Source organism: Anabrus simplex, chromosome 2 (assembly GCF_040414725.1).
Source record: "Anabrus simplex isolate iqAnaSimp1 chromosome 2, ASM4041472v1, whole genome shotgun sequence".
NCBI classification, from domain to species: Eukaryota; Metazoa; Arthropoda; class Insecta; order Orthoptera; family Tettigoniidae; genus Anabrus; species Anabrus simplex.
The window spans coordinates 633,042,903-633,062,000 of NC_090266.1; the positions used below are offsets into that span (position 1 = coordinate 633,042,903).

The 19,098-nt window shown below is 42.2% G+C and overlaps 1 protein-coding gene across 1 annotated transcript in view; it reads left to right on the top strand.

Annotated features, from left to right (window-relative positions):
• Window positions 1-19,098, top strand: part of LOC136862974 (MAM and LDL-receptor class A domain-containing protein 2) — a 348,511-nt gene that overhangs the window by 255,789 nt on the left and 73,624 nt on the right. Inside the window, exons 10-12 of the mRNA XM_067139270.2 lie at window positions 646-730; window positions 7,226-7,405; window positions 12,695-12,803. Of these exons, the coding sequence (XP_066995371.2) occupies window positions 646-730; window positions 7,226-7,405; window positions 12,695-12,803 (374 nt within the window). The remainder of the gene's footprint in view (window positions 1-645; window positions 731-7,225; window positions 7,406-12,694; window positions 12,804-19,098) is intronic.

Genomic DNA, 19,098 nt, shown 5'->3' on the forward strand with positions numbered 1-19,098 from the left:
TATTTCCAGAAACAGATGGTATCAGTGAAGTTGGCAGATTATATTGTTGTCAAACTTCCACCGTATCGGCTTCAGGTGGAACTGCACGCAGTGGAGCTTTGAAAACTTTCTGTGTCAACTTCAACTTTTGCAAGGACAAAGTTACGTAATGAAGTGAACAGTGTCCTTCAAACAACATAAAGCTTGCATATTTGATCTATTCTGAACTGATTTATGCATGTTCAAAAGTGTCCCATGTGTAGTTCAAAGGTACCCCAGCGGTAGGGGTAGTTATGAACATGTTACACCTTTGCTTTTTGTATTAACAGGATGCATCAGAGTTCATTCGATCTGGAATTATGTAGAATATGCCACTTTTTCAAGATTATTGTGATTTCAGTAAATAAAATCTTTTGGGCAGTAAGAAAACATATTTCTCTAAATTTGTTCAAATGTGCCCCCTTTCAGTCCCCTCTTGTTACGTCAGTTCACGTGCACGGCAACTGAGTGGTGTCTCTATGTGGCACACTACTCTGTACTGGTTCTCATCTACTTTACTTTACATTTTCAGTTTTTAAAACCAGGTGCTTGTTCAATATTAAAATACAGCACAATATTGAATAAAATAAGCTATGTCGTTAACGTTGTTTTCGTTGTGTTGTACAGGTTCTGATGGAAGCCACAGTCGGTAACACGGCTATGGGAGACATTGCAGTCGACGATGTGTCCTTTATTCAAGGACCCTGTCCAGGTATGGTGGGACTTTTAATCATAATATATTTATTGCAGCTAATTGCCATATACAAAGAATAAACCAAATCATTCAATGCAGAACTTAATTAGAGGAATTTTCCTTCCTTCACCCCTTAGTACTTGATAGCGATCACACTGCTTCCCGCACAAAGCACACGTGCATCCCCCATTTGGCGAGTGATACTTCGTCGTGGAGCATAGTTTGAAGTGAAAACTATGCACAGCCAGGCCCCGATTTACAAATGGGCGGACTGGGCATTTGCCCAGGGCGCCAGTTTTTGAGGGGCGGCGGCCGGCGGATCGAGTAATTATGGCCTGCGTAATTACGTCTTAAATTCACTACACTCAAATTAATTTTACATTCCACAAATTATTCCACATATTTTATTAGCCTATATCAAACACTTTAAACTATTCTAACTTTAAAACCTGAATTTAATCTATATATTTAAATTTTATGAAGAAAATGTGTCTTATTTCTAAAATTATTTACTTACATACAAACTATCAAACTGAACCAACGGCTTTTTAAATAAAAATAAAAACAGCCTGATTCTTATTTGGCTTGATAAGTTTAATTATGAAAATTAACTGTATTTGCATAATGTGCTGTTTTAAAACTCATAATATCGAAAATTGTAATATTTAATTTGTAAACAGTTATTTTTTAGAGAAACAGGAAAACGAGCAGAGAGGGGGTGGGGCTGCTAAATATTGTTTGCCCAGGGCGCTAACTACTTGAAATCGGGGCCTGTGCACAGCAAGCCTTGTTGATACGTGCTGCAACTCGTAGTTGGCTTCCTTCCATTTGTCATTCATCATCGCTTCCGTACTATAGAAGTCCAACCAGATTTCCGATTTGTTTCTCTGATGTTCGCGAAATAAACTTTGATATGCTGGAGTTGATGGGAGAGAAAATTTGTCCCGTATTTCCTCCAAAAACATCATTTCCCTAGTTAGCTCATACACCAGTCTCGAAGAGGTGAATTTCGACAAACATAGGGCTCTCTTTAAAAATGTTGCTTTTATCTTCTCCACATCCTTTAAGTTTCTTACTGACAGATGCTGCTAGATACTGGAGATGCCATAGGTTATTACAGGTGGTCTTTTCACTTTGAATAACTTCAACTCTGTCTGAAGGGATATTTTATATAAATATTTGATGTCATTAATAGCTACCGTGCCAATGCTGCTGTTAATCTTTGTTTGATATGCGCTGTGAAACTGGTTCCTTGTACTGTATATGCAGTGTTATTCCGAGATTTAAATTAATTCACACTGGTTAATGGTTCTCCATCCAAATATATCACATCACTTGCTGCATGTCTGCCTCCTTTCCTAAAGGTCATAGTCATGGTTTTACTTCTGTTAACATGAAGGTCATTTGTTTTAGCCCACTCTACGAGTCGATCAAATGCCAACTGCAGAGCAGGTATTGATCTGGACACTAAAACCATGTCATCTGCGCACATATAAATGTTTGTGCCTTGTGATCGGACATTGTGATCGAATCGTCTATTTGCACCTCATTCATTGCCAGAATGTTTTTTACCAGTTGCAATATGGGATTATTTTTTCCCATGAGATCTTCAATCTTTGATATGACTTGTATTGGACTAATTGTATCAAAGGCTTTCGAATAATCCACGAACATAACATGTAGCTTCCCCTTCGTGAATCTAAAGGCTTCATGAATATCATTCTGAAGGCAATCTACACTGACTGAGCAAATGTCATGGGATAGCGGAGGACTGATGCGCAGGTGTGTTGTCTGCGCATAACACGCCCACTGTGCCAGCGGTAGCTGTATAGGAGACCTTGTGAGCAGTGGCTGTGCATGTAACAGGTGTAACATGGAACGTCGTCGTGAACTGACACCGTTCGAACGGGCTATTGTGGTCGGTGCCCGACGGATGGGAAGTTCGATTTCGGAAGTGGTGCGGGAATTCGGCTTCACACGATCAACCGTGTCCAGGGCGTATCATGAATAGTTGAATGCGGGTGTCACCGTCCACAACAAACGAACGATTGGCCGTCCAGTCACCCTCGATGACCATGACCGGCGACACCTGAGACGAGACGGATTGTCAATAGTGACAGACGGGCAACTGTGCAACAAATCACGGCTCAGTTCAACACAGGCCGTGCTAGACACGTCTCCCAGTGGACAATCCGTAGGAACATGGGTTCTACGGGGGATGGGAGCCGGCGCCGCACACGGGTGCCACTGTTAACCCAACATCATCGGGCACAACGACGCGCATTTGTCTCCAGTCACCAGGGATGGACACTGGAACAATGGCGTAACGTGATATGGTCGGACGAATCACGATTTCAACTGCGCCATGCCCATGAGAGGCACCGTGTATGTCGCAGACCACATGAAGCGATGGATCCCGCCTGCCTCGAAGGTGTGGTCCAGAGCGCTGGTGTCTCTGTTATGGTCTGGGGTGCACTTTTCTGGTATGGAATGGGCCCTCTACTTGTTCTGGAAGAGACTTTGAATGGTACGCGGTATGTTGAGCTGCTCGGAGATCATCCCCACCCATTTTTGGCCTTCCAGCGCCCAGACGGTTCTGCGGTGTTTCAAGATGATAACGCGCCGCCACATCGCTCCCACGTCGGCCGCGAATGGTTCCAGGAACATGCAGCGGAGGTCCAACGACTGCCATGGCCACCCAGAAGCCCCGATATGAACCCGATATCTGGGATGTCCTGGAACGCAGGCTCCGTGCCATAGATCCTGCACCAACGAACAGACCAGCATTGGCGGCCGCTCTGCAAACGATTTGGTGTCAGGTGCGTCCAGAGATCAGGGACTTGTCGACTCACTTCTACGACGTCTCACTGCAGTTCTTAGGACCAGAGGAGTCCCCACACGCTATTAGGTGACTATCCCATGACATTTGCTAAGTCAGTGTATAGCCTGTATTGTGGACCGCTTTTTCCTAAATCCAAATTGCTCTTCTGGGAGATACTGATCTATTAAAGCATTCAGCCTTTGCGTTAACAGTTTGGTCAATATCTTCACTAATGTGCATTCTAGTGCTATTCCTCGATTTAAATTAGGGTCGCTTAAGTCTTTCTTTCCTTTATAAAGGGTCTTTATCGTTGAAGTTCGCCATCGATCTGATATTTTTCCCTGTTTAACACATTCGTTGAATAGGCTAGTGAGGGGATCAATGAGAACGGGAGCCGAATTCTTCAAATGTTCATTGTAGATCATGTCTGGCCCATGAGCTTTGTTATTTTTCAAATTTAAGAGTATCTCCTGTGCGCTGAACATATCTATTGGTCCGTCAATGTCGGTGCTATCGTTGATTACGCGTGGTCTCGTGTCCTTATATGTCAAAACCTGTGTGTAATGAGCCGTCCACGTGCTCATGGGAATATTCCGAGGAAATGTTGGTCGTTAGTGCTGTCTCTTCATAGTATTTCACTTTAGTTTCCCTTATTAGCTTTTTGTATTCCCTTCTCTTCCAGGCGTACATTATTAGTGCTTCTTCTTCTAGCGTGTCTGCAGCAGTATGGAGGAGTTTGATTGTTTCATATCTAGCTTGGTAACAGGACCTGTTGAACCATGGTTTTTATCGTCGCCATAAGACCTATCTGTGTCGGTGCGACGTAAAGCCACTAGCAAGAAAAGAAAAACCATGGTTTTGCTCTCTTCTCGGTTTGACTATATTTTATAGCGGAATTTAAGATAATGTTTTGTAGTTTCGATACTGCACTATCAATATCACCATCTGCTAGTTGCTTTACGTCGCACCGACACAGATAGTTCTTATGGCGACGATGGGACAGGAAAGGCCTAGGAATGGGAAGGAAGCGGCCGTGGCCTTAATGAAGGTACAGCCCCAGCATTTGCCTGGTGTGAAAATGGGAAACCACGGAAAACCATTTTCAGGGCTGCTGACAGTGGGGTTCGAACCCACTGTCTCCCGGATGCGAGTTCACAGCTGCGCGCCCCTAACCGCACGGCCAACTCGCCCGGTAATATCACCATCTTGGACATGTAGGGACACCATATCTATTATTGCATTAGACTCTGATATTACCCGCATGTTGATTTTCCTTGATACTTCCGTACTTTTAGTGACGGCTCTGGTTCTTTCTCGCAGCATCTGTATTGTAGCCACTGGTAAGTGCTTCCTGGTTGCTGTGCGTACAACTGTCTAGGAAATCATTTCGACGTCCTTCATATTGGAAAATAACAAATCTATAGTGCTACTTCCATTATGGCATATATATGTCTTTTCATTTGGTTCGTTAACCAGGCTTAAACCTTCTGTCTTGAAGTATTCCAGAAGTACCTCCGTTTTAGAGTTGCGAATATCTATCCTGCAATTCAGGTCTCCCGTGAGTATTACTAGATCCTGTGGTTGTATTCTATGAAGCCCAGCACTAATAATATCCACAATGTCTTCTGCCTTGTATCGTGGTGGGAAGTATACGCCTATCACTGTGCATAGTTTTGTTTTGATTATTATCATCTCCGGTACTTCGTACAGCAATTTAAAGGGGGCCATTTTGGGTTTGAGATGGCATGAGATTCCTCCCACTGGTCTACCCGTTTTTCCTTGAGTGGCAAAAACATGCATCGTATAAAAAGTAGGAATATTCCACTCTCTAGTTACAACAGTTTCTGGTAAAATGATCAAATCAAAGTCCGCTAAATCATCGTTTGGTAACATATCGAATGCATTTACTGCACCTTCAGCGTTCCATGTCATCACTTTCTATGTGTTACTTGTTTCCTGCCTATAGCCGTATCCTTTCTCTTTGGTGTCCTCGAAAAGGAAATCGCCTTACTAACACACCTTTCGGCCAGAAGTGTGGTTGTTCTACTAACTCTCTCAGTTCGAACGGTATTCCTACTCTGAATGACTGATTGTTACCGACTGCTTTTAGCTGAGCACACTCAGTCATCCCGGCAATATATGGTGGGACTTTTGTTATGGCTGCGCCTATGAGACTGAATGAGAAAATGGAAACATTATGCCATTTGTACGTGTGAAAAGTGAATTGTTTCTAAATGAGCAGAGTAAGTGATTTTGCAAGACTCTCGTTGGCAATATACCAGTCGGTCCTAGTCGGTTATGTCATCTGTATTCTGTAAGTCCGACGGTGGCGCAATATTTCACGATACCCATGTACAGTCACCACGTTCATCAGATAGCCAGTCGGCAGCCTCTGAGTTGTAGTGGAACACTTGCTTTTATCTCTTAACACCCTTAAAAGACATTAACGGCGTGTGCATTAGTTTCTAATAGCACGTTGTTACCAAGCTGGTCCTTGACTCCTCACTTTCTGCTGCATTATAGACTTAGACACAGTTACCTAAAAACCTAAAAGAAGTCAAACACGCGCATAGTGCTATAGACACTAGGATCAGTGGCGTACGCAAGGGTCTGGAGGTGGTTACCTGGTTTAAACCCCCTCCCTGGGCATTTGAACATCTCTTCTTTATTGAAATATATGATAATAATGGTTTCACGTCCCATTAACTAATTTAATGGTTGACGGAGACGCCGAGGTGCCGGAATATTGTCTCGCAGTATTCCATTTACGATGACATCAACCAGAAACCACCCCAGAAACATGCAACAGTGAATATATTCCTTCACTTAAGATTTGCGTCAGGAAGGGAATCTGTTGTAAAACTGGACCAAATCCACATTATTGGCATCCCCAAATAGCTGGGATTTACCAGCCGGTAAACCTACCGCAACGAGGCTGACATATTTGAGAACTTTGAAATACTACCGGACTGAGGCAGGATCGAACCTGCCAAGTTGGACTCTCGTAGGTGACCTTTTCCCATACTTCTAAAGTCCAAAGACGATGCCCATGTCAGTCAGTGTGCCTTCTGACGTGTGGTGAGCAGAGGTACGCTGTACCCTATTGCAAAGAGAAGGTTTTGGATGGCATAATTACCCACATGTTGTTGTTCACCAGCATTGAATTCGTTGTCCGGCTACATGGCTAAATGGTTAGCGTGCTGGACTTTGGTAGAAATCCCGGGTTCGATACCCAGTAGGGTCGGGAATTGTATCCATAAATTGTTAATTCCCCTGGCACGGGGACTGCCGTCTTCATCATCATTTCATCCTCATCACGACGCGCAGGTCGCCTACGGGCATCAAATCAAAAGACCTGCACCTTGTGAGCCGAAGCTCTCGGACACATCCCGGTACTAAAATCCATACGCCATTTCAATGTTATTGAATGCCCTAGTGATCTGTTGCCCTCTAGGCCCGTCTATCACCTCTTACCATCCAAGATAGCCTGCGGTGAGCTTCGTCATCAACACGTCGTACTCCACGGCAGTTAGACCCTGGTGGTGGTGGTGCGGTTATTCCACGAATCCACGTACTCATGGAACACTCTTAACAAGGTGGCCTTTGCAAAGCCTGTAGTATATTATGTAAAATGTAAAGAGGGTGAAGCGTATAATTCTTGTTAAAATATGCATGTGTTTGTACGATTGCAGCTGCACCTCAGGTAGCAGCACCTGACACTGGAGACTGCACGTTTGAAGTGGATGAGTGTGGCTGGACCAGTTCTGGAAACAGAGAAGGTGTTCGTTGGGAACGAGTGCCAACTCACACACAGGAAATGCGACATAGACTTCGTCCACACGCCTCCACGCAGATGTCATATCGACAGAATGGTGAGTATTTCAATTATAAATGTAAACGCCATACATTTTTGAAGACTTTTTAGTTTTCCTGGTGCATTATTAGACCACATTACAACGACATATAAATGTAACTCACAACATCAAAATCATCTCTGCTATATGAAACACTCTAGGACATTTTACAGCAATATCGGGTGGTTCACATGCCCCTTGTGATTTAGTTTTATGCATCCCGCCGCTTTTATTACAGTTCTGAAATGCATCGGTCCCTCACCCTAAACCGGGGTAATATAACGAGATATGTGTTTACGGGCTAGAAGGCAGCAGGAATCGTGAGTGCCACTATTAATTCGTTATGGGTACCTGGAATTAACCCGTAAAACGAGCACACATGCGAAAAACACGTGCCTTACAACAGCAGGTGCACACACAGACCAGGAGCAGGTATTGTATAGGCTGGAAACTGCGCGCTGCGTGTCAAGCCTCGCAATAGCTCTCTTGGCAGGTGCGCGGTCGGAGTGGTGATAGCGGACGGATCTCGAAGGTTCGAATTCCACGCGAGTAATCTTTTATTTTTATTTTGTCGCCAATTTCGTGTTATGTGGTAAGGTTGCATACTTGATAGCTTCCACTGACTGATTTGTTTATTTGGCCCTCTAATGGACCATAATTACCGTGGCATAGGGTATTGAGCTTGGCTGGACGAGGATGAGGAGGTGATGGTCTGTGGCTAGGACACAGGCAAATAATTAGCCACATCGTACATGTTCCAAGCTTCATAGACCACATTTAGGGAAAAGTGTGCCCTGTCGGAACGATAACAACATGCTATGGCAGGTAGGTATGTAGCTGAGCCAACTCCCCTCCTTCGAGGCAAGTCACAACACAACACAACTCTTATTCACTGCCTCGTAAGGTATTCTAGCGACGAATATGTAGATATGTTACTCATATATGGAGAAGCTAGAGAGAATGCATTCCAGGCACAACGCCCGTTTCAAAGACGCTATCTGGGTAGACGAAAACCAAGAGGTATGACATTTTGGAGTGTGGAAAGGCGTCTGCGGGCTACTGAGTCGCCGGGAAGGGACACGGCCTGTTCGAGATAAACCCGTGACGTCTGCTCACATGTGAAAATGTTGTCTTGGACGCCCCCCCCCCACATGGCACTACAGCCCTTGAAGGGCCTTGGCCTACCAAGCGACCGCTGCTCAGCCTGAAGGCTTGCAGATTACGAGGTGTTGTGCGGTCAGCACGACGAATCCTCTCGGCCGTTCTCTTGGCTTTCTAGACCGGGGTCGCTATCTCACCGTCAGATAGCTCCTCAATTCTAATCACGTAGGCTGAGTGGACCTCGAACCAGACCTCAGGTCCAGGTAAAAATCCCTGACCTGGCCGGAAATCGAACCCGGGGCCTCCGGGTAAGAGGCAGGCACTCTACCCCTACACCACGGGGCCGGCATCCAGCATAATCCTCACACTAGCACACGGGCCATTGCACAGGAAACGAATATCAGACTGGTGTCTGTTATTCGGATATTGCACGCCCAGCGGTTTTATCCGTACCATTTGCACTTACACCAGGAGCTCCACGGTCATGAATTCAAAGCCCGGGTGGCATTCTTCAATGGACCCTACGGCATGTGGACACTGATACTGCCCTTTTAGCGACCATATTATTTGCGGTCCAAGCGCGTTTTCATAACAATGGAACCGTTAATCGATATAATATGCATTACTGGAGTGTGGTTAATCCTCATTGGGTACAGGAAGCAGTTTTTCAGGTAGAGTGGCATGTGAACGTATGGTGGATGATCACCTCATTGGTCCCCATTTCTTTGAGGGATCTCTGACTCGAGAACGCTATCTGCGATTTCTCCAAGATGAATTACCACCGTTCTTGGAACATGTGCCATTCCTTGACCGCTGCAGGATGTGATTTCAACATGACAGAGCTCCACCACACCTGGCGGCGGTCGTCCAGTAGGAAGGGGAGGATCTGTCCCTCGCCCGCCACGTCACCCGATATTTCGTCCCTGGTTTTTTTCTATATGGCCATGTATAACAAATAGTATATGCACAGGAACCGGCTAATCCTGGTCTCCTTACAGAGCTCATCAGCGAGCTATGCCGACCCGTTTCGCAGAAGATGTCGCAACGTGCGAGATGGTCCTTACAACATTGCGCTCAGCTCTGCATCGACCACGGAGGCCGTCAGTTCGAGCAGATGCTGCTTTAAACGACGTAGGTAACTGAAATCCTGTCACATTTCCTAGCCCCCTCCAACCCAGCTCCATTCCATATTCCACAGTACCAACAGTTCTTTTCAGGGCCAAATAAACAAATCAGTTCACTTTAAGATCTCCTACAGCGTCCCTGCCAAGTAAGGTATTGCGAGGTTTGACATGCAGCGGGCAGTTCCCAACCTATACAAACCTTCTGTCGTAAAGTACATGTTCTTCGTATCTGTACTAGTTTTACGGGTTTATTCGGGTACTCATTATGAATTAATAGTGGCTCTCACAATTTCTACTGTTTCCTAGCCCGTAACCACACATCCCGTTACATTACTCTGGTTTAAGGAGAGGGGCCAATGTATTTCAGAGTTGTAAGAAACACAGTGGGTTGCATAAAATTAGATCGCAAGGGACGTGTGATCCATCCGGGATATTACGTACTGGAAGATCTAGCCAGTGACGTTCATTATCAATGGCATTTTGTCATAAAACCATTATGTGCAATGAAGGTGAGGATTGAAGGCATTTACACTGGGACCACTTCTTCCCTATTGTAGACATGCTCATAGCTAGTGGAATTAGAATAAAAGATTGGTATCGCAAAATAGTGGAGCGTACAACAATATTTACAGTACTGACCATTGTATCAAATTAATACTGAAAATGAAGTCCTTGTGGCTGTCACAGAATTCTATAATCCCATTATTATTATTATTATTATTATTATTATTATTATTATTATTATTATTATTATTATTATTATTATTATTATGTGCTCCTTAGCTGCATGGTCAGCGTAGTCTCCTCTGGTTCAGAGGGACCTGGGTTCGATACCTAGCCAGGCCGGATATTTTAACTTTCAATGGTTATTTCCCCTGATTCGGGTATTGGTTGTTTGTACTGCCCCCAACATCCCTGCAACTCACACACACAACACTATCCTCTGCTACACTAACACCCAGGGTCTGCCTCACGAGGGCTGCACCAGGCCACCAACAGCCACACGATATTATTATTATTATTATTATTATTATTATTATTATTATTATTATTATTATTATTATTATCATCATCATCTAAGATCAAGTGTTAGTATTAATGTCCGACTCCTTGCCTGAATGGTCTGCGTTGATGCCTTCGGTTCAAAGGATCCAGGGCTCGATTCCCGGCCGAGGCGGGGATTTTAATCGCTTGTGATTAATTCTTCTGCCTTGGGAACTGGGTGTGTGTCTGTGTGTCCCGACACTCTCCTCTTCATATTCAGACAACACAATACATTACCAACCACCACAGAAACACGCAATAGTGATTACATCGCTCCATATAGGGTTGGCATCAGGAAGGGCATCCGGCTGTAAAACAGGGCCAGATCGACATGTGAAACACAGTTCGCACTCGCGACTCCACAGTGTGGGAAACGCGGTAGAAGAAGAAGAAGTGTTAGTATTAATGCTACTTGAAGGAATAACATAAACGAGACCACAGACCAATTCTTTTTCGAGTCATTAAAGTAAAAGCAGCATCAATTTTATGCATGTTTTTCCATATCGTCATATTGCACAATGACTAACGCAGTAGTACCGAGCGAGTTGGCCGTGCTCTTAGGGGCGCGCAGCTGTGAGCTTGCAATTGATATATAGTGGGGTTCGAACCCCACTGTCGGCAGCCCTGAAGATGATTCTACCCGGTTTCCCATTTTACTTGCTTGTGGTTTAAAGGGGCCCAACATCTAAGGTCATCGGCCCAAATTTTCCCATTTTCATACCAGGCAAATGCTCGGGCTGTACCTTAACTAAGGGAACGGTCGCTTCCTTCCCACTCCTAGCTCTTTCCTATCCTATCGTTGCCAGAAGACCTATCTGTGTCGGTGCGAAGTGAAGCAATTGTAAAAAAAAGAAGACGTGCCTTTGCCATGCCCTAGCTATATCATCACATAGAAGGTAAGTCGGGTGGCCACAACTGACCATGAGACAAGCCCTGCTAAGTCAGAATTCCAAAGCTGTTAACAATTTCAGATTTTTAAGATTGATATTCCTTCAATTATTTATCCTCGCTTCTTGTCCATCGACTTTCCCTACCATCTACAGCTTATGCTTAGACTAGAATACTACGATCCCCTAGTTCCGGACCACGTGGAACAGGGGAGAGAGCATTCATTCATTTCAATCCGTTTTTTAATACATACATTTGATTTTCCTAACTACAGTTAGTTTTCCTCTTACTAACAAATGTTTGCACCCATTTTACAAAATATAGCTTTTTTCTGGATATTAAATAGTGCTATATGATCTAGAACAAATGTATCCTACTCTTCATTAGTTGAATTAGTGCTTACTATATTTTCCTTTAATATACACCAAAATGTTGCTTTCTTACCCGATGAGATTCACTCTTTTTTTTAAAAAAAATTGACTATTGTATAACATTCTTTCTCTCCTTCTATTTTTGCTTTGGAATCGCTACCCACGTATTTTACCCTAAGTGAGTCTGTCTCCTACATAGTCTCAGCAAATGTGCCTCTTCCATTATTTGCACGTATAACAAACAACAATTCTCCTCATATTTCTCTCTTTGACCCTTATTCTTAGAGATATCCATTAACCACCACAATACACCTCTTACTTCTCTATTCGTAAGTATTTATTTATTTATTTATTTATTTATTTATTTATTTATTTATTTATTTATTTATTTATTTATTTATTTATTTATTTATTGACTTTTTTGCTGATTTCACAGAATTCCTGTAACGTCCTTTTGGTCCTACATTTTGACATGGTCGTCTGCTTCTCAATAGTTACTTTCTTACTCGGTTTCCTTCGTTCTGACCCTCTTTATCCCAGTAGTTTAAGACTCTTATTCTACCTAACATTCTTTTTCGCCTTCGTTTAACAAAAATCATCATGTACTTGTTTAATCTGGTGTTGGTATGCTAAATTCAATATCCGTTTCCCCTCTTTAATATTAACCAATCTTTTATTTCCTTTTTAGTATAGCTTATATTTGTTATGGTCTACATTTATTTGCTGTAATTTTCACTTCTCCATTGTAATCATCATTAATATTATCTCCACGATTACAGAGTACTTCTTAAGCCTTGGTCGCATGCTACTTCAATCTGCGGGCAGCACAACACAATTCACGTCGAAGGAATTCACGGGTTCTGACCAACCACGCTGTCTCTCGTTCTGGTAAGTAAAGAAATGTAGTAGTATAAGTTGTATTTTTTCATCGACTCGGTCAGGTGTCCAGATTGACATTAGAGAGAGATCTCCCCTCACGCAGTAATAAACCCTCACCGGGCGAGTTGGCCGTGCGATTAGGAGCGCGCAGCTGTGAGCTCGCATCCGGGAGATAATGGGTTCGAACCCCACTGTTGGCAGCCCTGACTATGGTTTTCCGTCGTTTCCCATTTTCACACCAGGAAAATGCTGGGGCTGAACCTTAATTAAGGCCACGGCCGCTTCCTTCCCATTCATAGTCCTTTCCTGTCCCATCGTCGCCATAAAACCTATCTGTGTCGGTGTGACGTAAAACAACTATAAAAAAAAGTAGTAGATATTTAAATACAAATGCTAAGAGCTGGGGGTAAACATAGGAGAACTCTAGAGGAACTTATGAATATATTGAACCGTCACGGTCCAATTAAATTGGTTTAATACTGCGACACATTTTGAATTTAGCGCTGAGAAACGAGCTTAGGAACGCTGAGTGACCGTCTGTATATACGTATCGAACCCGTAGCAAGCAGGGTACGGCGCTGTTCCCGCCGTAAGGTTACTGTTGTAAACCCCGTTGATGGCTTGGGTACGCGAGGAGAATCTAGAGTCGGCAAACCGCATGCAAGAGACAGAGCGAGAGATTTGAAAGCGGGGAACTGCCAAACAACGCCAGGGTTTCCTCTAACACGAGATATCCAGGTCCGGAATCATTTAAATTCGGTCCCGGGCATAAGTTACAGAGCCATATCCCACAGATCCAAGAAGAGGACAATTCCTTTTGATATTTTAGAAGTAGATTAAGACATAGAAATGATAACTGTGCCTGTTTTGTTAATTTCAACTTGTCTGAAATATCCGTTGAGGGGTAACTGGTCGAACACAAAGCGAGCCGAGTGTATCTCGGGGATGTACTGAAAGGCGTGTCCCCCTACTCTGTTTATAAAAGACTGAAGCGTTAGTGCAACAGTCTCATTGTATTATTATTATTATTATTATTATTATTATTATTATTATTATTATTAACAAATGCATCTCAAATGGAAAATATCCCGGTGGCAATGGTCACTTACAGTAGTGTAATAATAAAGTATTATCTACGCACTTTTTAGCGATAGATTTGTGTACGGGTTTGAGGAGTAAGGAGGGAGCTCTCCCGGTTCCGTTAGTACTGCCAACTGAATGGAAATTAAATCTGAATTGAATCGATAATATGCTCGATCGATATGAATTTTCTAATTTTCTTAAGCCAACAACTGTGTCACACACACATTATATAACATTACATAACATTTTCCGATGCGAATCTTATTCCTAGAGTGAATTCTATAGTTTGGCTTTGCTGTGTAAATAACAACAGTACTAGTACGTAAAGTGTACGCCAGATGTCCCACAACGATGCATAAGCGATTCATAGTTTGTGTTTCAAAGGTTGCCAGTATGAATCTCGAAGATTGCCGAGGTCGACCAATTCAGCACTAGGGTGTAAATCTATCGCAAAAAATGCGCAGATAATAAAGTTAACATAATTACCCAATATTAACAACAAACAAACAAACTAACAACAAGAGTAAAACAAGCAATTCCATGGAAAGAAAATATTACAAGAATTACTACTAGTTTAACATTCTAAATCCAGTATCATCATATACAAATTCACAAACAACTTAAGTATTTCCAGTGCTTAACACTACGGCTTACAGTACTATAGGCTGAGCTTACTTCTAGCTTAACATTATAAGTGATAATAAAGTGAAGTCAAACCATAATTACCCTACAACAACAAGAAGAGTACAACAAGCAATTACATGGAAAGAAAGTATGACAAGAAATACTACTAGTTTAACATTCTAAATCCAGTATCATCATATACAAATTCACAAACAACTGAAGTATTTCCAGTACTTAACACTACGGCTTACAACAATACTAGTCTATAGGTTGAACTTACTACTAGCTTAACACTACAAGTGATAATAAAATTAAAAATATAACTACCCAAAACTACAATAACGCGAGTACAAAAAGCAATTCCATGGAAAAAATATTACAAGAAATACTACTAGTTTAACTTTCTAAATCCATCATCATCATATACAGTTTCACACACAACTTAATTATTTCCAGTATTTAACACTATGCTTACAAAACCAGCTTACTACTAGCTTAACATTACAAGTGATAATGAAGTAAAGTTAAAAAATATTGGTAAATACCCAAGAACAACAACATGAGTACAACAAGCAGTTCCCTGGAAAGAGAATACCACAAGAAAAACAACTAATTTCACAATCTAAACCAAGCAGAAAATCACAAATTCAGTATCCGTAATTTACAACTTTCACTTTTCACTCTATACTAGCACTGATGGTCTTCTTAAATGACGATACCGCAAGGGAATCTATCAAAGACCGATGCAGGTAATTTATTCCAGTATCATCCTGTTTACGAAGGAAAACTTGCCCATGTCCGTATACTGGTTTCTGGCCATAATTTTATGCTTATGATCATTTCTCGATAAATATGAAAAGCACTAGTTCTTCTAGATTCAAGACTTTCCCAATTAATGGTATTCCTCCTATTCATGGTTACGAAACGCATCGCTCTTCTTTGCACTTTTTCTAGGGAATTTATTAAACCCACCCTGTACGGATCCCAGCACGCAGATCCATATTCGAGAATCGGTCTTACCAACCATTCATTTATAAGCTTTACTTTTGGCACCAGAATTAGCTTTCTCGAGATTCGGCATACAAAATATGTAACGATCTCCAGGATTTCTTAACTACATTTACCACTAGCTCTGATCAATTTTAGTCTTTTCTAAAAGGAACACCTAAGTACTTACAACTATCACCTCCAACAACACTTTCCCCTCCAATTTCGTAATCCGTCCTTCCTGTCATTTTCTTTTTACTGAAACACAATTTCTTGCATTTACCGCTGTGGATTTTCATTCGGTTTTCACGCGCCCATATTTCAATCGTATCAAAATCCTCCTGGAGCAATAGTTCGTCTTCCTCTGTCTTTATCTCCCGGTATATGACGCATTCATCGGCAAAGAGGCGCACTTCCGATTTTATCGGATCAGGCATATCATTCATGAAAAGTATGAAAAGAATTGGCCCAATAACACTACCCTGAGCCACACCAGACATAACACTTATTGGGGAAGATAGCGTTTCTCCTACACGCACCCTCTGAGTTCTTCCATTGAGGAGTTCTCGTATCCATTTCACAACTCTGATGTCACTGCCCGTACGCGCTAACTTGTTAAGGAGGATGTCATGTGGCACAAGATTTACTATTGCATCAAACCTTGACCCACTGTCGAGCATATACAGTATACCTTCACATACGGAACAGAACTGACTTTCGTAGGAGAACCCTTCCCTAAAACCATGCTGCCCCCTAAATACCATTCCAGAAGAGTCCCATTTTAACCTCAAATAATCTCAAATAATAATTGTTCCATTTGTTTGCATACGACTGACGTCAAACTTACCGGTCTGTGTTTATTCAAGTTGCTCTTGTCACCCCATTTGTAAATAGGAACTACAATGGTTGATTTCCAATCTTCTGAAACCTTCGTATTGTTCAGTTATATATTAAAGATTCTTATTCAACATAGTAGGATCGCTTCACTCCCGAGTTTAAGTGCCTCTCCGGAAATAGAATCTGGCCCACAAGATTTACTTCTTCTGAGTTTAGAAAAACCTTTACGCAATAATGATGCTTCAATTTGGAAATCATTATTAGTTTACGGAAAATTGCCCCTGAATAACTGTGCCGCCGGATTAAAAACCTTTCCGTAGTGCTTATTTAATGCTTCAGCTTTATCTATATCTGTTGTCGCCAATAAATACCCTCCTATAGAAAGAGAAGGAACTAACTTGTTCTCTGCCTTCAATCTTCGTATATATTTAAGGAAAGGGTTCCAGGAATTTCGATTTTCATTTAGGATGTTGTCAAGATATATCACTTCAGCCATTTTCTTTTCTTCTATCAAAAGCTTCACCAAACGTCTATACTTCGCTTTGCATGCATCGTTATTATTTCTTCTGTTAAACGCTCTCCTAGTCTTACGTTTAAGCTTTCTAATAGTCGCGATGTAGTACGACAGTTCTGAATTTTCCCTAATTATCCTTTTGGGAACGAATTTATTCAGTCCGGTATTTAAAATGGTTTTGAAGTTCTCCCAAATGTCGTCCATCCCCTTGCTCTCCTTTAACCAGTTAGTATAGCACAATCTCAAATAGTTTTGAAAACCTACGGAGCCTCCCCTCACATAGCACCAAATAGTCTTAGAAATTCCCCCAAGCCTCGTATTACAAGTTTCCCAAGAGAGATCGAGTACCACTGCACTGTGGTCAATAATCCCCTGAATTACGTCACAAGATATAACTATGTCATCCGTCTGACTAGAAAAACACCTAAAAGTGCTCGTTTACGTGTATTCTTTGTAACGACTTGGGAAAAGCCAGTATTATGCACTAATAAGTTAACTGCTTCTTTCGATAGGCCCCCTTAGTTGACCCAGCCAAGTTTACTGACGGGAGGTTTAGATCCTCTGCAATTATAATTCTTTTCCCGTAGCTTATATTTGCACATGTCAATTCTGAAAGACGAGTGATCGTGTTTAAACCTGATTTCGGCGGACGATAAGCTCAATAATGACTATATTTTGTTTATTGTGTATATTATTTACCTCCACCCCAATTATTTCGCAGCCATCGAGGAAACATTTTAACGCACTGCTTAGCTCTGACCTAACACAAAATTCCCCCTCCTTTCGACCCTCTATGCCGTCTAATCGTTAGAAATTTTGACCTGAATATTTCTGAATTATATATATTATGCGATCAAGGACTTTCCGTTCCCACAATTATATCAGAGTCACTCGCATCAACTAAGTTTTCGAATTTTGCGGTTTTATTACGAATACTTCCGCAGTTTACCTGCAACAATCTAAGAAACTTACCCGATCCGGTATCACTGCCTCTCACGATTTCCTGTTGGTGGCCCTGTTATCGTTGTAGCTTCATCGAATCTGCTTCCGTCGTGGATCGTCATTCAGCATCCCGTTCTGCGCCGTCATCCGTTTGGGTGGAAAAGGACTCGGTAACCCTCGAAAAGAGTTCACCTAGTCTCGCCACTCGTCGCTGATTCATATGAAGTTCATCCCTGCTGAAGTCTCTGTCGTCGATCCAACTGTTGCCGTCTGCAAAGAGTGATCCGGAACTTTCGGCCACCCACTGAAGCTCTTCGTTCAATCGGCCAATCTTCTTCCACGATACATCTGGTCTCCTTAGTATACCACTAATTACAACATTTGCCTTCGGGAACTTTTTCTTAGTCGACTTCACTAGATCATAAATGACCCCCATTATATATTCAGTCCGTTGCGTTTTAAATCATTAGTACCTACTTGGAGAACTACTACTTCCTCGTTTCCACCGCATTCGTCGTCTATTTTCCTGTTCAACTATTCCGCTCGAATTCCCGGCATGCACATCAATTTCACTGTCCTGTTTTCCTGTCCTATATGCCGCACGATAGAATCGCCTATCACCACACAATTTACAGGTTTTATGTTCTCTACAGATCCAAGAAGATCCAGTACTTCAGTGCCCGCAGTAGCTAAGTGATATTCGAGAAGTGCGTATTTTCAACGTGATCAACAAAGCTTGTTGTATCAGTGGTAGAGCAGACCTAGTAACAATGTGTTTAAGGTCACCCGAGCAACATTTACTCCGTTAATAAATGTTTTAACACAAGTTCGCGCTGTCTAATAATAAAACCGCTGAGAAGGACTTGGTCGAAACCGGAAACTATCCCATAATTTGGTAACTATCGTTTGACCGGACTAATGTCTCAATAGGGGATATTGTCAACTGCATCCTTACCAGGGTTACGACAGTGTATTCGTGTACGAACGAAGCGGTGAAGAGAATTGAGATTTACAACCATTACCAGGATACAGGGACGCATTAGTAGTTGTAATGTAAGCCAGAGTGGTATTGGTTTGTTTTCATTTATTGTATATATAAGGTTTGGGGCTGGATGCATGCTGTATTTTAGTGTTATTTCAGTGTTATTTAGAGATGGGATACGAGGACTATGTCAGGAAGTAGTGTAGTTTTTTAATTGTTATCTGTCTTATGTGTATTTGTGCCGTGCCGACACTAAGGTATAAGCGATGTCAAAGTCATCTGTGCAAATTGGAGGGCATTGGACCCCTTGAGGATCGAACGTGAACTTAGAGATG